The following is a 22,202-nucleotide window of genomic DNA, read 5'->3' as shown; positions in this document are numbered from 1 at the left end:
AAATCTTGCTGGATTTGGATATGGTTAGGTTTTAAGGATTTTTAAGTTCCAAATCTGGATATCCAGTTCAAAAAAAAAATGTCTAAGACAATGCTAGTTAGAGGATGGGTAATATAAGATTGTCCATTTAACCAGTCAATCACCATGCAAAAAGTGTGAATATCCTTTCTCGATAAACAACCCAAAGGGTTGGATCACCGTTTGATACATTTTCACCTTTTGCTTTATTACTATCCCAGCGCTTTTCCAAGAACCAGGGACGAATGACTGACTAGCGTTCATCCGTCAAGCTACAACAATCGGTTTTGTTTGTTTTATATAGCCAGTTTATTCTACTTATTTAAAATATATCCACATCATTAAATAGTCATTTAATGTGCATTTTGATATCCATATTTAATCACTATTTTTTATAAAAGTATATTTTTTTCTTTTTTAATAAAAATGAAAATTGAATATATTTTATTTTATTTTTATGATATTCTATTCAAAAATTATTAATAATATATTTACATTTATATTTAATTTTTCTTACAAGCTCTTTAAAATAGATAATTTATAATTATTTTTATTTATACAGTGGTTAAAGAATATCGGTGGCATTTGATAAAAAATTATTTATATTATATATCTGACGGGGGGCAAAATGGATCGTCTTATTTTTCGGCATAAGTCATCTAATTTTGGCCAAGCTGAGCTCAGAAGGCCGAGCTCAGAGGGCCGAGCTCAGAAGGCCGACCTGAAAAAGCTAACCCGAAAGGCCGAGCTCAGAAGGCCGACCTTCAGAAAGCTGAGCTCAGAAGGCCGAGCTCAGCAGGCCAACCCGAAAGGCCGAGCTCAGCAGGCCAACCCGGAAGGCCGAGCTTAGCAGGCCAAACTTAGAAGACCAACCTCAAAAGGCCGAGCTCAAGAGGCCGACGCCAGAGGGCCGAGCTCAGAAGGCCAACCCAGAGGGCCGAGCCTAGAAGGCCAATCCCAGAGGGCCGAGCTCAGAAGGCCAACCTCAGAAGGCCGAACTCAGAAGGCCAACCTCAAAAGGCCGAACTCAGAAGGCCAATCCCAGAAAACCGAGCCCAGAAGGCCAACCTCAGAAGGCCGACCTCGTCGTCCACATGCTGCGGCTATGCCCTGCAGTAGCCTCACCACACCATGCTTTGCTTGCCAGCTATGCTACGACATATCAACCAGGGACCATACCCTGTTACGACTGTCAACGCCTCACCATTTCCAAGAACGGACTGCACCGTGCGCCACAAGCAAGCTCTGATTGCGCGCCATCCCCACTCATGATGGAAACGAGCCATACCTCTGCTACCTGGACGCCCCTACCAGGACTATAAATAGCTCCGTCATGTAACACCTAAGGGACTTTTGGCTGGGCCTACTAAACTTCACTCTAACTTGGGCGTTGGAGGGCCCTCACCGGAACCCCATCGGTGAGGCTTTGTGCAGGTCCGCCGCCGCGCGGGAGGTGGCGCTCGTCCTCTTCTTCCACTCACCGGCAGCTCCCTCGACTCCTCCGGCGTGGTTACCCTCGGGCCAGATTTGATCCACAACATTTTTGGTGCTAGAGGAAGGGCCTGAGTCGTGATCATGAAGTTGAGGGGTTAAGGAGCTTCAAATGCATCGAGGAGCCAGGCACCACCTCTCAGCAACTCGCTCCAAAGTCCATCCCTTGCAGAACCGACGGACCAAATTTTTCAAGTCCAACTAGAGCAGTTCAACCTGCTTGTCCAACAAGTCCAAGCACTCACTGCGGCCGTTCAAGGCCTACAGTAAGTAGAAGATCAGCCTCTACTCCCTCCTCACGAGCATGAGTCCTCAGGACGTCGCTCGCAACATCATTTTTCTGTAGAACGTCGCCACCACAGAAGCTCCCACCGAGCTCGGGAGGGCTTGTCGCGCATCCATTATCCTAAGAGCTCGCGTCGAAGCCTGATGCCTCGAGCACGGGAGCACCCATCCGAGGCGGGGTCTGCCCCATGCCGAGCTGCAACAGGAACCCCACCCGAGCTCGGCAGAAAAGTCGAGGACTTGGAGCGGCAGATACAGACGCTTCAAGACCAAGGCCCGAAGCAAGACGCCGACCTTGACTTTACAATAGAGTCTCCATTCCCTCAATGGATCATGGATGAGTCAATCCCTCGAGGGGCAGCGGCGCGGCCCAGAGCTCAACACGTGCTGCCTAACAGCCTCCAACGACTCTCAGCCGGTGCTGAGCCAAGTCCTGAGGGATCTCGAAGCTCGGGAGCTATCAATATGTCTCCAAAAGGTACCTCCATCTCCAACATCGCCCCCCCTCGTCTATGTTCTTGGGGTGATGCTTACCCTCGAGCTGCATTCTTCCGTTCTCGAGCTCGTCTAAGTGCTCGAGCTCTTCCATACTAGAGCTCATCTAAGTGCTCGAGCTCTTCCGTTCTCGAGCTCCTCTAAGTGATCGAGCTCTTCCGTTCTCAAGCTCGTCTAAGTGAACGACGCCATATTCGACGCCATTCGACGCCATTTCAACGCCAATTCGACGCTATTTCAACGCCAATTCGAGGACATTCAACACCAATTCAACGCCATTTCGATGACATCCAGCGCCAATTCAACGCCACTTCAACACCATTTTGATGCCACTTCGACGCCATTTCGACGACATACAACGCCATTCGACGCCTTCTACGATGACGCGCCCTGATCTAAGTGGGGGCACCCTGCTGAGTCGGCCACAAGCCAAAGAAGGCCGCTGAAGTCGACCTCAGAGCAGAGTCGCTTAGCTTGGCTTGGACAGCTCGGCCTAAAGCCCTTAACTCCAACTGCACGAGAGATACACCTTATTCAGCACATATATCTCCATAGACATTTGGTTATATTACAGGATGATCAACGACTGGACTACTTCCTTTGCCCGAGCCAAAAGACAACTTGGACTCGGAAGTCGGGGGGCAAATGATGGGGGGAAAAATGGATCGTCCTATTTTTCGGCATAAGTTACTTAATTTTAGCCAAGCCGAGCTCAGAAGGCCGACCTCAGCAGGCCGAGCCCAGAAGGCCGAGCTCAGAAGGCCAACGCCAGAAGGTCGAGCTCAGAAGGCCGAGCCCAGGAGACCGACCCCAGAAGGCCGACCTCGTCGTCCACATGCTGCAGCCATGCCCTGCAGTAGCCTCACCACACCATGCTTTGCTTGTCGGCCACGCCACGACATATCAATCAGGGACCATATCCTGCTACGACTGTTAACGCCTCACTTCACTGTTCCCAAGAACGGACTGCACCGTGCGCCACAAGCAAGCTCTGGTTGCGCGCCATCCCCACTCATGATGGAAACGGGCCATACTTCCGCCACCTGGACGCCCATACAAGGATTATAAATAGCCCCGTCAGGTAACACCTAAGGAACTTTTGGTTGGGCCTACTAAACTCCACTCTAACTTGAGCGTCGGAGGGCCCTCACCGAAACCCCACCGGTGAGGCATTGTGCAGATCCGCCGCCGCACGGGAGGTGGCGCTCGTCCTCTTCTTCCACTCACCAGCAGCTTCCTCGACTCCTCGGGCGTGATCACCCTCGGGCCAGATTTGAACCACAACAATATCTTTTTTATTTTAAATAGTTTTAATTTTTAATATTTCTAATATAAATCTAGTTAGATCAGTGATCGGGATACCTATTTATCTTACAAATTTAATAACCATGCCTTACACTTTTCGTTATATGTGCCACACATGCGATCTGAATAGTAAATTTTACTCCCATTCTTCAAACAATGCAATTAGTATTTATTTTTATTATTAAATTTAACTAAAAATTTAATTTACATCCAAATAACAATCGACTTATATGTATGTTTGGATTAAAAAAATAAGTATAATCAACGTCTATCTTATTAATCTACACGGACCGAGTGGTCAAAACTGCAGACTCGCTCCTTGACCAGCCTGACGTGTCATCAGGACTCCATACGGACCAAGTACAGAAGCGGTCATAAACTTAGACTGGAAATTAATCACAAATCCGTTGTAACGTAAAACTAAAAAATTAGCTAGCGATGTTAAAGTGCAGGTTCTTTCATAAAAAAAATGTTAAAGGGGCATGCAGTGTCCAAAAAAAAAAAAAAAAAAAAACCTATAAGACCACCACCATAAGGAGTGCCAACCATATTGGAACTGGGTGAAACGGTCCTGAGACCTGAACAAAGGCCAAACGAAGAACCAATTTTCTTTTTTTATAAAACTACAAGTAGAACCAGTCTGTTCAAATTAGTTAGGGAAGAAAACTGGGTGATGACCAATCACAGTTATAGGGGAAAGTTTTACTTAAAGACCAAAATCAACAAGGCATCAGTACTAATCACACAAAATGCTGGAACAGCCTCATGTTCGGACCGCTTTATTTGCAGCAGGCTAAATGCTCAGAAATTGCAAGCATTACTGAATCTATCCCTGCCAGACAACTACTCCAGGAAATGAATCATGAGCTTTGGTTGCTTTTCCTCCTCCAGGAATGAGACAACTAAACATCAGAATTGCCTAATCGGCGTCATGAACAACATGACTCTCGTTTGCTGTTTGCAATGATCTCTGAGTTGTCTTGCCTCATCATGACCACAAACTCCTCATAGTTAATTCTTCCATCCTGCAACATGAGTTGAAAATGATTAGAGCTGCTGCACATAACATCATCGAGCATTGCCGTGTACTTTAATGGTACAACTGATCCTTTACAGAAGCGGTAACATGGAAATCCCCAGTTCTTAGAGAAAGAGAGAGTGGAGGCGTCATTAATTTGACCCCCGTAGAAACCATCTTTTAAAACAGAAATTCTTCGGGCAATTGAATGTATAAGGGTTGTCCCGATTTAAATGCTGTCTACATTCATAGATTTTAGTACAGCCTTTTTGATTAAAATACGGGACGAGTTTCCCAATTAAACCAGTCCAATGAGTTTCATGAACAAAACTAGCACGGATTAGGGCTCGTTTAGAGTTCAGCATCTCATAGCAAAATATGTTAAAATTAATTGACATCACAAATTAACTTACGAAGCTCATATATAAGCATTTGGTCAGTCACTCTCGTTCAACGAGCCACCTAGGATTGGTGGATCCTAGGTGGATAATTTCCTTGAACTATGAAGTTTTCCCCCTTTATTATATATAATTCTAGCATAATAAATTGCTGTAACTGCTGATTATGCATTGTAGTTTTTATTGTTAGTTAATAGGAATCACTATTTCTCAACTGTTTTCATCAAAACTCTACAATAATAAACGGCAACACCTTCAAGCAAATTGGAACAACTCAGAATATTTGAGGAATTTTCGCAGAATATAAATCTTTATTGTAGATATGGAAGAAGAAAAATTAAGTGACAGAAAGTTTACATGATCTGTATCTACTTCTGTAATGATCTCTTTTATTGCTTTCTTATCGACCACATTGTACTTCTCAAGAGCTTGCTCAAGTTCCTTCAACGTGATGTACCTATGCAAAAAGGAGTCGACAAACATTTAGCAAATTAATTTAATATTTAATATTAAAAAGCATTCAACACTTGCAAAAGAGAGGTTACCCGCTCTTGTCTTGATCAAAATACTCAAACGCTTTAAACAAACGATCTTCCTTTTCCATTCTATTCATGTGCATTGTGGCTGTTATAAATTCAATATAATCAATGGTCCCGTTTCCATCGACATCAGCCTGTTTAGAAAATCAAGAAACTACATTGATTACAGCCGCACCAGTATCCAACAATAAGTTGAGATATCACTGAAACCAATAAGCATGTCCTGATATAAATAGGAGTTCGTAGGCAATGGGATGGAAATCCAAGTTTTTCATGAAAATCATTTCATGCAACTAAAATATGCATGCGTGTTTCAAAAATATATGTTTAGAGAGCCATTCAAGGCTCAATACAAACACAAGTTTTTATGTTGAAAAGTTATGTAGAAAACCAAACCTTTTCTTGCCCTGAATGTAAACGTCAGAGTGGCACTTTCTTTTTCAACAGATGGCAAAGAATCTAACTACACATAATGAGCTACAGCATTAGAACATCATATTTCAACCCATTATAGTTAATAATGCTGCTGGAGAACAGACATAAATATGCCTGATATGATATGATGTACTAGATAGAATGTCTATAGTCTCTCTATAGGCTTCATAAGGTTCTGGCCAAGTAAATTCTCTTGGAATTGATTTCACCTTGATGTGTTGCCAATAGTATCTGTCCGAACGTACAGCTTCTATATCAAAGAAAGAGGTGGGAAAAAATATACAGAAAGCATAAGAAGATTCAAATGTGTCTGAAGGAGAAAGACTAGAAACCATACTGCTTCCATCAGCTGCCTAACTTCAGATTCAGAAATCTTGGTACCAAGTTTGGGTATACCAGCATTTAGTTCTTCAAAAGTAACTGTCCCACTGTTGTCGGTGTCCATAGATTTAAACATTTCTTTTAAACCCATGATTTCTTCCTCCGACAGGTTTTCTGCTATTACCTAAGCAAGAATGCAGTACAACTCTACTAATTATATTGGAATAAATGAATCCAAATAGACAATGTAGAAAGTTAGATGCAATCAATCACCTTCAAGGCTACTTTCTTAAGCTTGTTCGTGGCCATGAACTGTTTCATTCTAGTTAGAACTGTAACATCAAGTGGTTTATCAGAAGCTTCCCCATCTTCTCTGATCCATGGATGATCTGCAGTTATTTTTTAATTGTCAAACTGAGTTAACTGAAATATCATAGCATGGGGGGGGGGGGGGAACAAATCCCAGGAAATTTCCTAGCAGGAATTCATTTTCCGTCAGCGAAGTTTGATAATTCAGTGCTTAGTTTTTGCTTTGGAATTAAGAAACACGACTCTAGAGCAATTGTCTATTAGACATGGGAGATCTTATATGAGAGTAACACCAATAATGCTCGTGTGACAGCATGCTGCACACAGAATGGAGAAACTTTAGAATTTAAAGCTGCGAGCTCCTCTAAAGAGATATGGAAACGACATTAGTTATGATAAAATATTGAAGCTATGAATTCAAACAGACATAAATTTGTCAGTAACCATAATCAGTGCTGAGAAAACCAACACATAAATGTTACTCGGCATCTTAACTCTAAATAATTTTTGGAAGTATAGTTGACGTCATACTACTATCATAATTAATGCTCATAAAACAATATTTCATTAAAATAAAAAACAGAAACAAATCCAAAAAAAATCAGGAAAATGCAGTACCAGTCAAACTCAAAAAAAGTAATTCTCAAAATTACATAAACAGAAAAGCTGTATTCAGCCAGTTTTGATAAGTAAAACATATACATGCACTTGGAAAAATAGAAGCTTTTATGCCTTGAAGTTGAACTTGTGAATGTGTTTACAATTTTAAGACTTACTCAGAATTTGAGCTGCAGTTAGCCGCTCTTTTGGATCTTGCCTTAGCATATTCTTGACTAGTTCCTTTGCACCACTAGATATAGAAGGCCAAGGATCAGATTCAAAATCAACATGCCCATGTAAAACAGCATCAAATATGCCCTTTTCATCCTCTGTGCAGATAAAAAAAAAAGTACCTTGGTGATCTTACTAAAGTTACAATAGATACATTTGAAACAGTTTATAAATACAATGTGCAAACCTGCCCAAAAAGGAGGAACACCAGACAGGAGAATGTAGAGTATCACTCCTGCACTCCAAATATCAGCCTCTGGTCCATAATTCCTCCGCAATACTTCAGGAGCTATATAATATGCACTCCCAACAATATCCTTGAATACTTCTCCTGCAGCAGAGAGTTTGCTATTAGAATAATCAGAACCCTCAAAAGCTCATAAGTTCAATTAAGCTAAGTCAAAAATAGTTGAAATATACGACAATGTTAGATATGCTGTCACAAGCATTTGCATCAATGACTCGTAATTAAAAGTTTAATGGCAAAAACAAAAATTTACGAGCATAAGAAATACTGAAAAGAAGATAATACCTCGCTCTGGAAAATTTAAGGGTTTTGACCATATTAGTTATTAAAGACATCATCTACAGTAAGTTGGTTCCTTCCCCTCAAACGAATTTGATAGTAGCGTTTATAAAATACCAAGGTCTCCAGATGCATCATATAGTGAAGTGAAACTTCAGATCCCTTTTCACCATTCCCACTAACAGAAGTTATTTAACAGAAAAAAAGTTGAAAAGCAAGCTATAGATAGCATATTGTACATCATTGTGCTAAGATTTGCAAGTGTGAAAACCAACATTAACCACAACAATGTCTGATGTAGAGTTACCTAGACACATGGCAGGGGTGCCAAGCCTCTAAGTGTCCTCAATGTTGAGAGTCATCATATGTCCTAGTTCTACTAGGATCTTTTATTTTAGTTCAGCAGATTATCATGTCCATAATAAGTCCTATTTTTATTAGAATTGTTTACTTTAAGTAAGCAACTACTAGTGTCCTTTATTGAATCTGAGGATGAGTAGTCTTTAGATTTTATATAGAGGGTCCCCATGACTTGTTAGAGGTAGAGTTATCTGGTTCTTGGTGTGTGCATTATTGGAGAGAGAACTTGTGAGGCATTCTTGGAGTAGGCCAAGAACTTTGACCCAGTTTTTGTAAGTTTTATTTTTTTTTCTTTTTTAATCCACTTCTATATTATCATTGGTGCTTATTCTTGGTGATCGTGGGCCGACCGATCTAATTCTGCAAATAATCGTGTCGTTCTACATGATATCAGTCAATGTGTAGATTTTCTATATGGTATTGAAGCTATAGGCTTTGAGATTGGTAGCTTGTATATTTGTGGCTCAGCATGGTTGAAGAGCTTCTAATAATTCTTTGTGCATCAATGTAAACATGTGGACTCTTGTTTGTATGATTCAATTGGTGACTCATTATGGCTAATGTTACTACCATCTCTCTCAATAAATCAAAAAATTGAATAGCACCAATTGTGCTTATTGGAGTTCTTGTAGGAAGCCATGTTTGATTGAGCAAGATTTGTGGCAGATTGTTAATGGGGCGAAGATGATGATGCTGCCTGACCAATAATAAAAAAGCGAGAAGAAAGTGGAAAATCAAATCTGTTAGAGCAATGTTTTATCTTCTAGTTACAGTAGACAAGAAGAATTTGGTGTATATTCAAGAAATAGAAGAGCCAAAGAATGCAAGAGGATTTGATTTCATGTTTAGAATGAGTCAATTATGTGCAAGTGAATGGGCTAAGCCATGTGGGTGAAAGTATGCTAAATGTGCATAGCTATGCAAGTGAAGATGCATGTATGTCAAAGCAAAGGTGCTATCAATTGAGGCGTGCAGCACATGAATATGAAACCATGCATGTGAGCATGGATCATATTGGTTCAAGACCAAGGGTGTGCATGGGATATGATCAGACATGGGTTTGTGGTTGCAAGCAAGTGCAGGAGTGGTTGTTGAAGCTCACCACTACAAATACAATAGCAAATATTGATTGGAAAATATGGCTGTTATATATTCGTTGAAAATAGTCAACTGGATGTTCGATGAAATCTTGGCATGAAGACGATGGAGTCAATGCTGAGAAGGAGTGTTGAAGTTATCCTCGACTTCGACACCAACACCCAAGGAGACGAGCTGGTAAGAAGTGGTGTGTTGTCCATGTAAAAAGTTGTCAAAATGCTCCATGTAAAAAGTTGTCTACATGGACTACGCAATGAGAGGAGTGTTGAGAGTCATCGCATGTCCTAGTTCTACTAGGAATTTATATTTTATTTCAGTTGGTTATCATATCAATGATAAGTCCTAATTTTATTAGAATTTTTATTTTAAATAAGCGAGCAGTAGTGTCCTTGTTTGAGTTTGAAGAGGAATAGTCTTTAGCTTTTATATAAAAGGTCCATGTGACTTGTTAAAGGTGAGGTATTCTGGTTCTTGGTGTATGCACTACTGGAGATAGATTGTTGTGAGGCATTCTTGGAGTAGAATCTCAGAACTTTGATCCAGTTTTTGTAAGTTTTATTTTATTAATAAATTTATATATTTCTCTCCAAATTATTCTCCTCAATTTTATTCTTCTTGCAATCCCCTTTTGCATTATAATTGTTGCTTGCTCTTGTTGATGCTGGGCCAACCAATCATATTCTATAAGCGGTCATGTTGTTCTATATATTATTAGACTATATAGATTTTCTACACTCAAGTAATGAACACAGTAACCTGCAAAAGCTTTGATATGGAGACATGATGATCTGATCGGAGAGAAAAAAAGATTTTCTTCAACCCACTCAACTCAAATCTCTCAAAAGATAACTAGATGAAGATAGAAGAATTTCAAAAGTAGGGCTTAAGCCCTCTTTTCTTTTATTGATGATTAAAAAAAATGAGGTACATAGCCTCTATTTATAATATGAGGTCCGCCCTTACACAATTTGGGTCGGATTTTTCTTTTCAATCCTAGTAGGACTCTCTTTCCTAAAATAGACATCACTAATAAAAATCTTCTAGAAAAAATTGAAAAGCTAAAAATCTTGAGGAGATAGATTTTGACTTCTATATCAACTATGCCTTCTGTCGCTCTACATGATTCTTCTCGGATAGAGAGCTACGCCCAGTCAAAGTCTTATCCGAGAAAAAAATTTCGGTTTGATCGCCTGTTTCAAGCCCTAAATGATGGAATCTGAGCTCAATCGTTAGGGACGCCCCCCCAACTGGTGGTGCATCACGTCGTACATCTTGAAAAACTGTTCGATTTAAAAAAAGAAAAGATCATCTCAATCAAACGTCGTATGACCAAGTTATAATCTCCGAAAGTTTGGCCTACAACTCAACTTTCCAATGTGACGGATCTTGCTCTTAGACCATATCCAGCTCTGCTCGTAGTAGCCAAAGTGATGCACATCGATCTGGGGATCCTTCTAGATCGCATGGCATATAGAGACATGTATACACATATATATATTACATACATTTGTGCATGCAAATACGTGTTTATACATTTTGATGCTTATTCGAAAAAAGAGAAGCTTGATATTAGAGAAACTAACTAACAAATAAATTCGATGAAATATCCATGAGTTTCCAAGTTATTTTAAGTTATTCAATTGATTTATTTAAGTTAATTAAGATGTGTTAAGATACTTAAATTGACAATTATGATTCATCTATATTTTAACATAATGATATTTTGCTCAAAATGTCTAGATAACGGTAACAATTTTATATTAAACATATATTGATTTGCTTAAATTGTCTATATACTTGATAACTTGGATTTAGAAGGTGTATGTTAAGCTGAGAATTGGCAATAAAAAGTTCTCGAATTTCGATGATAAAGCTTTCACTCGAAGGTTTAAGGTCACTATATCATTTTTTGTGAAATGCCATACTAGGAACTCTTAGTTTTAAGTGTTGGGCACTTCAGTTGGAGTATCCTGAAAGTTTTTTGGACACTTCAAGGAAGTGTCTTTGTACTCTTTGAATAAAACCTTCAAGATAGCATGACACTTCTTAAAAAAAAAAGTGTCAAGTGATGGACCTTTTCCTAATGTCAGCAAGACAATTCAAAGTGGAGAGTCTGGCTATATTGTATCATATCGTGTCCAAGTGTCCAAAAGTGACAACACTTCCAAACATCTTAAAAATGAAGTGACCAGGTAACATAGCTAATGGTTAGCACAGTTTTCCAACAAAACTTATTTTTCTTAGGATAACTATAAACTAGCCTTGAAACTTCAAGTGAAAGCTTTATCATCAAAATTCGAGAACTTTATATAGCCAATTCTCAACTCAATGTCAACCTTCTAAATCTTTTTTTCTCTCTTTGGATAGTGATAAAGTAACCTTAAACTTTCAAGTGAAAGCTTTATCATCAAAATTCGAGAAGTTTTTATAGCTAATTCTCAACTTAACATCAGCCTTCTAAAAACTAGTGCGGCATTCTTAGCTGATACAACATTACCTTGGATGAGAAAGAAGCCTGTCAAGAAATAGATAGTAGAAAAGAATACTAACTTTATTGACTACAAGACTTAAGCTCATACAACACAAAATAATGCCTGAAGATTCCAATAGGCTTGGAAAGAATTCTATGGAAATAGGGAAAAGTGCATATACTTATGAGGCACAAACTACATTGCTGGACAGCAAATTTGAAATATAATCCCTGGATGATTAAATATTTTATTCAGCTCCCTCCTTGACTAACAAGAATTCTGGGACAAGACCCTGACACAAAAATGGAGGGCTAGAACACTAGAACACAATTAGAGCTCAGCATCAGATGTCCGATCAGATAAATCATAAGCTTTGCTATCTTCAAAGTAATTGAGATTAGTCTTAAATTAGCAAAAAATAAAGATATGTATTTCAGGTTCTGTTTGATTTTTAGACATATGGCTGCTTGACATTTTTGACCCATGACTCTAATGCGGTTCAAGAGTTAATCTCATGCTCTTTCTAATGGATAGGCCTCAATTGCAATTATCTAATAAATGGTACCCTGATTTTTCTTCTTTTCTCTATGGTTGTAAGGACTCAATAAGTGGCTCCTACCATGCTCCTATGGCTGCTCCTCCACCAAGTACCTCTGCTGCATGCTGGCTTCTCCTCAAGCTCAAAAACAGAACCCTAAAGACTTTATATTAAACTATAGGCTTATGAACAAGAAAATAGTAACTCACTGGTAACTATTTATCTCAATCTACTAATTAAAAAGGGTTCTCCATTCCACAACTGAAACCAATAATAAGCAAGTTGCCCCATTCAGGTACTTTGGGTTCAATGCGGCACATCCTGCAATGATACACCACGAATATCCTAAAGTAAAATACCTCCATTCATGGAATTTGGTCTTCAAGTTATAGGTGCTCTATGCTGTATCCTATTTAGTGAAGGAAAAGAATTACTGCCTTGAACATGTCATCCATTATTCCAAAAGGACTACATTTTTGTTAACTAGTGGTTAACCCAATGTGTAATTTATCCTGCATCAATCAATCTATTTAGTATCCACCTGCTCTTTTTTTCAAAAAAAAAAGAGTACCAAAACAAGAAGTAAATTGAAAGGGGTAAATATCCAATTTGTGAAAAATAAACTTCAAGAGAAGGTGAAGGAAATCTTACTTAAGCATTGTATCAATCATGTCCAAAAAGTCAAAAGACTACATTTTTTATCACACTAGAATTTAATCTAAGCATCAAATTTTATGTTCTTCAAATTTATACAATAGAATCCGTGTACTCTCATACTTTTCCAACTCATAAACAGATTCAGAAAAGGATCTTTACCGGGCTTAAAGAAGATGGAGAGCCCGAAATCGGTGGCCTTGAGTGGCGAATCCTCCCTCGTGTTCAAGAACAAGAAATTCTCCGGCTTGAGGTCCCGATGCATCACCCCCATGGAGTGGCAGACATGGACGACCGTCACGATCTCGCGGCAGAGCGCGGCGGCAGCCCGCTCCGAGTAGTGGCCCTTGGCGATGATCCGATCGAAGAGCTCCCCGCCCTCGCAGAGCTCCATCACCAAATTCACCGAGTTCCTGTCCTCGTACGCCTCCTCGAGCTCGACGATGTTCCGGTGGCCGGTGAGGTGGTGCATAATCTGGACCTCCCGCCGGACGTCCTCGATGTCATCGCGGTGAAGCAACCTCCACGTGGCGATCGACTTGCAGGCGAAGAGCTTGCCCGTCTCCTTGTGGGTCACGAGGTAGGTGACGCCGAACTGGCCGCGGCCGATCTCGCTGCCGAAGGTGTAGAAAGCGCGGACGTCGTCCATGGGGCGCTTGAAGACGCGGCCAACGTTGGGAATGATAGGGCGGGGGACGGCCAACGCCGCCGGCCGGTGGCGGACGGGCTTAGGCCCGTAGCCGTAGCCGTCGCCGGGTTGGGGAGAGGGAGGGCGGTCCGAACCGCCGCGGCCGTAGTCGGCAGCGCGGTCAGTCCCGATGCGGGAGCCGTGGTTTCCCATCTGGTCGTCTTTTGGGGTCGGTTTCCGGGGACTGCGGGGTTTGTAGATTTTCGAGGGGTTCTAGGACACGAAAACCAGCGGTCGCAGCTCTTTGCGGTACGACGATTCTTTGTTACATTACGGTTCGCACATGCGGGTCCGGGTCTATTATTAATTCAGACAGCCGTCCGATATCCATGTGCCCTGTAGATGGAGTGCCTGCGACAAGAGGGAAACTTCGTGACCGCAAACGAGACTACGGTCGTTTGGTTGGGCGTGGAGAGCCGCTGTGTGCGTATAAATCGGCAGACACGATTCCTGGCGTAACGCTGCCGCCGCGGAGCCGACTCCGAGATCCATGGACGATGCTACGACGGCATACGGATTGAATTGAGGGACGCCCGGTCGCTGGACTGTTTGTTCCCTTTTTCTTTTTTTTTACTCTTTTTGGCTCCCAAGCATGGTACCTAGGTGACTTTGAAAATGACGGTGTCTCAGGGGATCACTCTGGTTCGCTCAGTTCTTACCTCGATCCCTATCTATCTACTTTCCAATACTCTCATTCCAGTTACAGTCCTGAGGTCTCTTGAGCAGCTGTTCAGGAACTTTATTTGGGGGAGGTGCAGTGGCAGGAGGGAGTCCATTTATTGGCTTGGGATGTTGTGTGCCAGCCGGCTAGCTATGGAGGTTTGGGGTGCAGTCCCTGGTGGCGACACGGGAGGCACTGGTTGCTAGACATGCAGTTAGATTTGTGCTTGAGCCAGAGGGTATGTGGTCCTCATTGATGAGGGCCAAATATGGTGCCTTGGTTCCTGGGGTGCGAGCTGGTCGTCACCATTCTCCGATTTGGAGGGAGATTTGCACTCGAGCAGGGGTGGTACTTCCAGAGATTAGATGGATCATAGGCGATGGTCGGTCTATTGATGTGCTGGAGGATAGCTGGGTGACCGAGATACCGATCTGTCGTATGCCGACCATGGTTGATGCGACGAGATTAGCTGGTTGCAAGGTTAGCGAGCTGTTGACATCAGAGGGGGCTCGATGGAGGGAGGAGATGATCCGGGAGGTCTTCGGGGAGCAGTTGGCGGAGTCGGTTCTGTCTCTTCCGATTCCCATCGGTGGGGGGGGGGGGGGGGGGGGCGACAGGCTAGTATGGGTTCCGACGGGACGGACGCGAGTGCGTGTCAGAGACCTCCGTGCATTGATCGGTAGGGAGCCAGCTCGTCACATTGAGGAGGGCTGGATATGGAGATTGCGGATTCACCCGCGAGTGGCTTTATTCATCTGGAAGGTGGCCTGGGGCTGCCTTCCTACGAGGAGTTTGTTAGCCTCGCGTGGCATGGCGGTCTCTCAGTGCTGTGAGGAGTGTGCAGATAGTGAGGAGACGATCGAGCATGTCCTTCTGCAGTGTCCCAGAGCCAGAGAGATATGGAGGAGATCACCGGTCCTACTACCCGACTCGATAGTCTCTGCGCAGGATATGATACAGATGTTGAGAGCCTCAACGTCGAGCCCCCGATCTGTGGAGGTAGGGATTTTGGTGGCATACCTGTCCTATCACATTTGGTTGGATAGGAATGCCGGCCTATTTGAGGGGAGAAGGTCGTCCCCGAGGAGGGTGGTGGATAGAGCGACGCTATCTGCGAAGGAGGTTCTTGCGGCTACCATGCGTTTTTCTTCTGGGATAGTCAGGAACATCTGGGGTACTCTCCACGCTGCTTCAGCGCCCCGTTTTGCCCTTGTTTCTTGGGTACCCCCACCCCTTGGCTATCTCAAAGTAAATTTCGACGGCAGTCGGTCAGTGGATGGTGTGGCTGGAGGGGTTGGTTTTGTGGTTAGGGACCACCTTGGTAGGATGATAGCAGTAGGAGGGCGGCGCACGCCTGGACTCACAGTGGTTGGAGCAGAGTTGCGGGCGGCTTGGGAGGGTATATCCTATGTGTGGCAAGTACTTGGTGTGGAGCGGGTCTGCCTTGAGGGAGATTCATCTGTGGTTGTCGACTGGCTTCGAGGGGCGGATCGGTTTGGGGATGGTCATCCCCTTATTCGGGAGGCCCGGAGGATGGTGCGGTTGATGCGCGATGTTCAGATAGGACATGTGTTCAGGAAGGCGAACAGGGCTGCAGACTGGGTCGCCTCTTATGTTGCCCGGCACTCCGGAGATTTTACTTGGACGTCTGACTATGACGTTCATCCTTATTTGCATCTTTTACTTTCTCGCGATTTAGCAGGTTGTACTCACGTTAGAGTTATATGAAATGAGTAGCCGCTTTTACCAAAAAAAAAAAAATGACGGTGTCTCCAGCCGGAACTTCCCAACTGCGGGAAGGCCCAATATATATATATATATATATATATGGGCAGCCTTTTTATTTTATAGTATTTTTTTAGTGTGACATTGTAGAACTTATTTGATCTGCATAAAAAAATTAAAATATTTTTTTGAAAAGCTAATGTTTGAATATATAATATCTAAAATAGTAATTTTTGTATATTTAGTTAAACATAAAAAAGTGACACATTTTAGCTTATATTTAGTTGAACATATACTTTTCTAATAAGGTTATGTAAAATATTTGTTATATTTTTAATAAAGAGAAAGACCTTGCCCCATTATATTAAAGACATTTTTGAAAAAAAAAATCTTAATTTTCAACCGATGAGAATTGGACTTTTTTCATATCCTATATGGATTTTTCTTTTCTATGAAATATGGAAATCCCATATAGAATATAGAAAGAGTCCATATTCCTAATTATTTGAAAATAAGTTACTTTTTCATCTCTCTTTTGAAAATTTCAACCAAACATAAGGTATTCTTCCATTTTTTCGTTGACCTTACTTTTTCTTCTCCTCTTTTGGCAAACCAAACAAGTCCTTAAAAAAGAAATCTACAAGTCAAAGACTCCTCTACCGGTGGAGTCGTTGGTCTCATGATTACGAAAAAAGCTCGACATCCTCTTTCTTTCTTGTTTTCAGAACGTATTTTTTATTAGTACATACTACATAACTAGGTAATATACATCAAGTAAATTAATTATTTACTAAGTTATTACACGCCTCTAAAAAAATCAATAAATTTTTTTAAAACATGGTGTCACCAGTATATAGTACACGATTAGGTGATACATACTTAGCAAATTAGTCATCTAGTAATCCAACGCATATCTCCAAACAAATAGATATATAGTTTTTGGAATATTATATTCACCAATACATACTACAAGGTCAGGTAATATATACTATGTACTTTTTGGTATATACTACAAAAATCTTTAATACACACCCAACAGTGATCCAATATGCACCTTTAGGTGAATCAATGCATAGTTTCTAGAACATGTTTTTTTTTTATACACACTACGTAGCTAGGTAATATATATCAAGCAAATTAGCCATCTAGCAAACCAATATACAACTCTAGATAAATTGATGCATAGTTTTCATCAGTACCAGTACACAATACAGAGTTTTTTAGCTTTATCTAGTTTGTTAAATATGCATCACTTGGCTGTGAATTATGTACTGTTAGTACAATTTTTAGAAACTGTGCATCGATTTACCTAGATGTGCGTATTGACTTACTACATCATTAATTTGCTTGCTGTACATCTGATTTTGTGGTGTGCATTAATAAAAATACGTTCTCAAAAAGAGGAAGAAAAAGAATGTCACATTTTTTTTTAAATCACGGGATTGACCACTATATTAGTAAGAGGAGTCTTTGACTTTTAGAATTTTATTTTTTAAGATAGGTACTAGAGGAAATATGGTAAAATAAGAAGCTTGCCCCATATTTTTTTCTAGCTTCGTATATTATAGTCATCTTATAGAAAAAAATTGATGCCTTTAACTTGGAATTTTTTTATCACCGAACTTGGTATTGCACGTGCAAAAGCATGACAGATAATGTTAAAATGATAGTAGCCAACATCTAATTTAAGATCTGGCGGTTTCTTTTTTAATTATAGAACTAGGGCTTATGTTGACAGTAGAACAATAGCTCGTATTAACTATTGAGCTATGAACTATAAAAATATACGTCAACGTATCTCATCCAAACCTATGTTATTTAGGCCCTGTTTGGGGGAGCTTTTGGAGGGCCAGAAAGCACTTTCTGGCCCTCCAAAAGTACTTTTAGATCAAAAATTATGTTTGGTAAATTTTTCAAAAAGCTGTTTCAACTTTTGCGGGAAGCTGAAAACAGCTTTTGAGAGAAAGCTCCAATTTGGAGCTTTTGGGAGGAAGCTGTTTCAGCTTTTTCGGAAAGCTGTATTTTTGACAAAAATGCCCATATTAAAATAACATAATTATATAGTTTGTCCCTTTATAAACCTAAAAATCTGCTTGAGCCAAGAACCCTAGCCGTCAGACTCCCTTCCGTAAGAAAATGTATTTTTCTTTTCAATTTTTGTATGCATCTCTTGAACCACATTTTAGAAGAAAATTTTTTTAATCCTTCTCCATACCTTCCAAAATCAATCTATTGTTTTTTTTTTTATCATCAACCTCGCGGCCCACGCTGAGGTCCTTCTCGAGCGTGGACCACGAAGAAGAGCCCCTGGACCGCGAAAAATTATTTTATGGGTAATTATGAGAAATTATTTTATACTAATAATTATAATATTTTATACCTTTATTTTTGTATTATACTATAAATATAATATCATATTATATTATATCATAATACATTAATATGTTATGTTAAATAATTTAATATTATGTTATATTATGGAAAAATTAATTTATACTAATAATTATAATATTTTATACCTTTATTTTTGTATTATACTATAAATATAATATCATATTATATTATATCATAATATATTAATATGTTATGTTAAATAATTTAATATTATGTTATATTATGAAAAATTAATTTATACTAATAATTATAATATTTTATACCTTTATTTTTGTATTATACTATAAATATAATATCATATTATATTATATCATAATATATTAATATGTTATGTTAAATAATTTAATATTATGTTATATTATGAAAAATTAATTTACACTAATAATTATAATATTTTATACCTTTATTATTGTATTATACTATAAATATTATATTATATTACATTACATTATAATATATTAATATGTTATTTTAAATAATTTAATACTATGTTATATTATGGAAAATTAATTTATAATAATAATTATAATATTTTATACCTTTATTATTGTATTATACTATAAATATTATATTATATTACATTACATTATAATACATTAATATGTTATTTTAAATAATTTAATATTATGTTATATTATGTGAAATTAATTTATACTAATAATTATAATATTTTATACTTTTATTATTGTATTATACTATAAATATAATATATATTACATTATATCATAATACATTAATATGTTATGTTAAATAATTTAATATTATGTTATATTACCAAATATTAATTTACTCTAATAATTATATTACTATTATGCTATATTAACATAATATTATTTTATATTACAATAATATTATACTATATCGTATATTTATGTATTAATTTATATTATGTTTTATTATGTTCTGTTGTATAATACTATGCAATGTCCTTTATGGTAATTTTGTCATACAAAAGTACTTTCTCGGTTTGTTTACCAAACACAAAACAAAATACCACAGCACTTTACGAATGTAGTTACCAAACAGCAAACAGCTTTTTATAACAGCTCTACTTCAGACAGCTCTACTTCCAACAGCTCTACTTCCAACAGCTCTACTGCCAACAGCTCCCCCAAACAGGGCCTTAAATGGGTTGGTCAGGGTGAACTTGATGTTGTTCGGCTCGGGCCGTTGGGCTTGTGAAAATTTTGCATGCATTTACCCAAGCTCAGCCCATTAGCATCCACGGTTCGAGGGCCACATGTTGCAATGTTCGTTAGAACTGCCAGGGATCACAAGTTCATTGAGCTAGATAGTTGTCATCGAAGATAACTATTGTGTGTCTGGAATCTCACTCTCCAAGTTATCTGGTCAAAATCTATGGGACAAGATGGCTATTAGCCTATTCTCTTAATACTACCACACCTATTCCCTCTTTTATGTTTTTTTTTTCCTGAGAATTTTCACTTCTTTTTGGATAAAAAGGACAAATACTTGATGATTCATGACATGATAAAAAATCGCTATACTTCTATCTACTGAGTTTATCTTTGCAACTTCGTTGGAAATTAAGTTCAGATATCCCTAAATTTGGTTCCAAATTTCTTCCTATTCTACATGTTTGCATGTTTGATAAGTTGAGGTGATATGAATTATTTTCTTTTTCCTTATATCTCTATTATTATAATGTAAGATGATCTGCAATCAGGCTCTCCTTTGATGCCTGGACTCTTTATGTAGTTGGAAATTTTCCACTTACTAGCGTTGCTGGTGCGGTGCTGGGGTGAAAGTTTTGTATAAAAGTATTTTTATATGATTTTAAATAAAATTATATAAAATATGCATGAAGAAATATTATGTATGTTATGTAACGTGAAGAAGGGCACATTACCGGCCCCATTAGGAGAAGGAGAGGCCCTTTATAATTTTGTGCTACTTGGGAAGGGCGTATTAAAGTCTTGTTAGGAGAAGGGAACTTTCTACCCATTACCTAGGGAAGAGGGAGAGCGGTGGAACGTAGTCTCCACTTCTCTTGTTGTTTCTTTTTTCTTTTTCATTTCTTCTGATAAATCTAAATTATTTTTCCTAGAAGGAAGAGTCTCATTATAAAAATAAATTAACATATAACTCATGTGATGTGACATGTATGATCCTTTCGATTTTTTTTGGTAGTTTTTGGTGCATGATATAACAATATAATAAATTATAATAAATATAAGACTTCAATAATTAAATTTTTGTTGCATATTAATTAATAAATTTTAATGATGATCGAGCACATTAGAATCAATGTTATTAGTATTTATTATATTTTAAGTAATAAACTTTAATGATCACCAAATATATTGATATCAATGTCATTAATACCGGCTCCTTATTAATATTCATTATATTTTAAGTAATCAACTTTAATGATAACTAAGTATATTAATATCTGCATCATTAATACTAGCTCCAAATCGTTATTAATATTTATTATATTTTAAGTAATAAACTTTAGTGATAACCAAGTGTATTAATATCTATGTCATTAATATTGGCTCTGAATAAAGAACTTCGCGCAAACCGATCCTCCATTACTATATATATATATATATATATATAGAGAGAGAGAGAGAGAGAGAGAGAGCTAGATTTGGTTATATTCAAGTAAATCTTTATTCAGATCTAATCAGGTCTAGATTGTATATTGAGGGTTTTATATCATAAGATGAACTGTTGAATTTGATCCAGTATATCTAAATTATTTACATGCTAAAAATAATATGATTTGGAGACTTCTAGCATATGAGGAAGTAATAAAAAAATTTGATAGTCTAAATAATGTTAAATTATATATATATATATTATCACTCGATATATAAGCTAGGGATCGCCAAAACACTGATGTGTAAGTAGTTTAGAGGTAGTAAATTATATCTAAGGGATAGCAATTATGAAGGGCTAGATTGTATATGAGTCGAGTCAGATGCAGGTCGGATAAGAAAATTTGAAACTTAAGCTCGACCTATTTATGAAAGAAGTCAAGATTTGAAACCTAAATGCATGCATTTAGTAAGTAGGTAGCTTGACCCAATCTACTCAACCTGTTTAATAAGTATGTCAGATCGAGTTAGGTCAATAGTAGACCTTTTTGGTCCACTGCATCTAATATACCTCCTAATATATTGGATCAAGCTCCTAATATAGGACCAATAAAATACGATTTAGAGGAATAAAAATGAAGAATAAAAACCTTCAGTTACCTAGTTCTAAAACTGGTTAGATCGGAGCCAATCCGAATTCTTCTCTATTCTCCCTTGTTTGATCTCAATGGAATTCATCGACTTTTGTCGAAAAGGAAGTTAGCTTCAAAGGGATGAACTCCACCGCCCATCCATCACCGCCTCCTTGCTACTCCTGAACCACATACTAATGCTCTCCATCACGACAATTAAAACCACTACTACAACCAAAAATCACCACCTAATACCAAAAATAAAACAAAAAACCGAGGAATAAAAGAGGAGAAAAGTCGGTTGAGATGTGACTCCAAGTCAATGCCTCAAAGGTAGAGGTAGGTCGAATCGAGTATAGCATATGATGGATGATAAGATGTAGATGCAATTTAAATTCTAGAACTTTCTAAATCACAGTTATCTCAGCATGAAATCCTTCCTTATT

At 38.7% G+C, this 22,202-nt stretch overlaps 1 protein-coding gene across 1 annotated transcript; it reads right to left on the bottom strand.

Moving 5' to 3' along the window:
* Positions 1-4,173: 4,173 nt before the first annotated feature.
* On the bottom strand, positions 4,174-14,006 carry LOC103716002 (calcium-dependent protein kinase 1-like). The gene is made up of 8 exons (XM_008803828.4): positions 13,255-14,006; positions 7,633-7,776; positions 7,391-7,543; positions 6,579-6,694; positions 6,322-6,489; positions 5,556-5,683; positions 5,368-5,467; positions 4,174-4,619 (listed from the first exon to the last, which is right to left on the bottom strand). The coding sequence occupies exons 1-8, from the start codon at positions 13,931-13,933 to the stop codon at positions 4,524-4,526; spliced, it is 1,584 nt and encodes a 527-aa protein (XP_008802050.2). The 5' UTR covers positions 13,934-14,006; the 3' UTR covers positions 4,174-4,523.
* Between the last annotated feature and the right edge of the window lie 8,196 nt (positions 14,007-22,202).

The sequence above is a fragment of the Phoenix dactylifera genome, unplaced genomic scaffold, assembly GCF_009389715.1.
Source record: "Phoenix dactylifera cultivar Barhee BC4 unplaced genomic scaffold, palm_55x_up_171113_PBpolish2nd_filt_p 000121F, whole genome shotgun sequence".
Taxonomy (NCBI): domain Eukaryota; kingdom Viridiplantae; phylum Streptophyta; class Magnoliopsida; order Arecales; family Arecaceae; genus Phoenix; species Phoenix dactylifera.
Note: the sequence above shows the minus strand (reverse complement) of the source record. Positions and strands in the feature narration are given on the sequence as shown.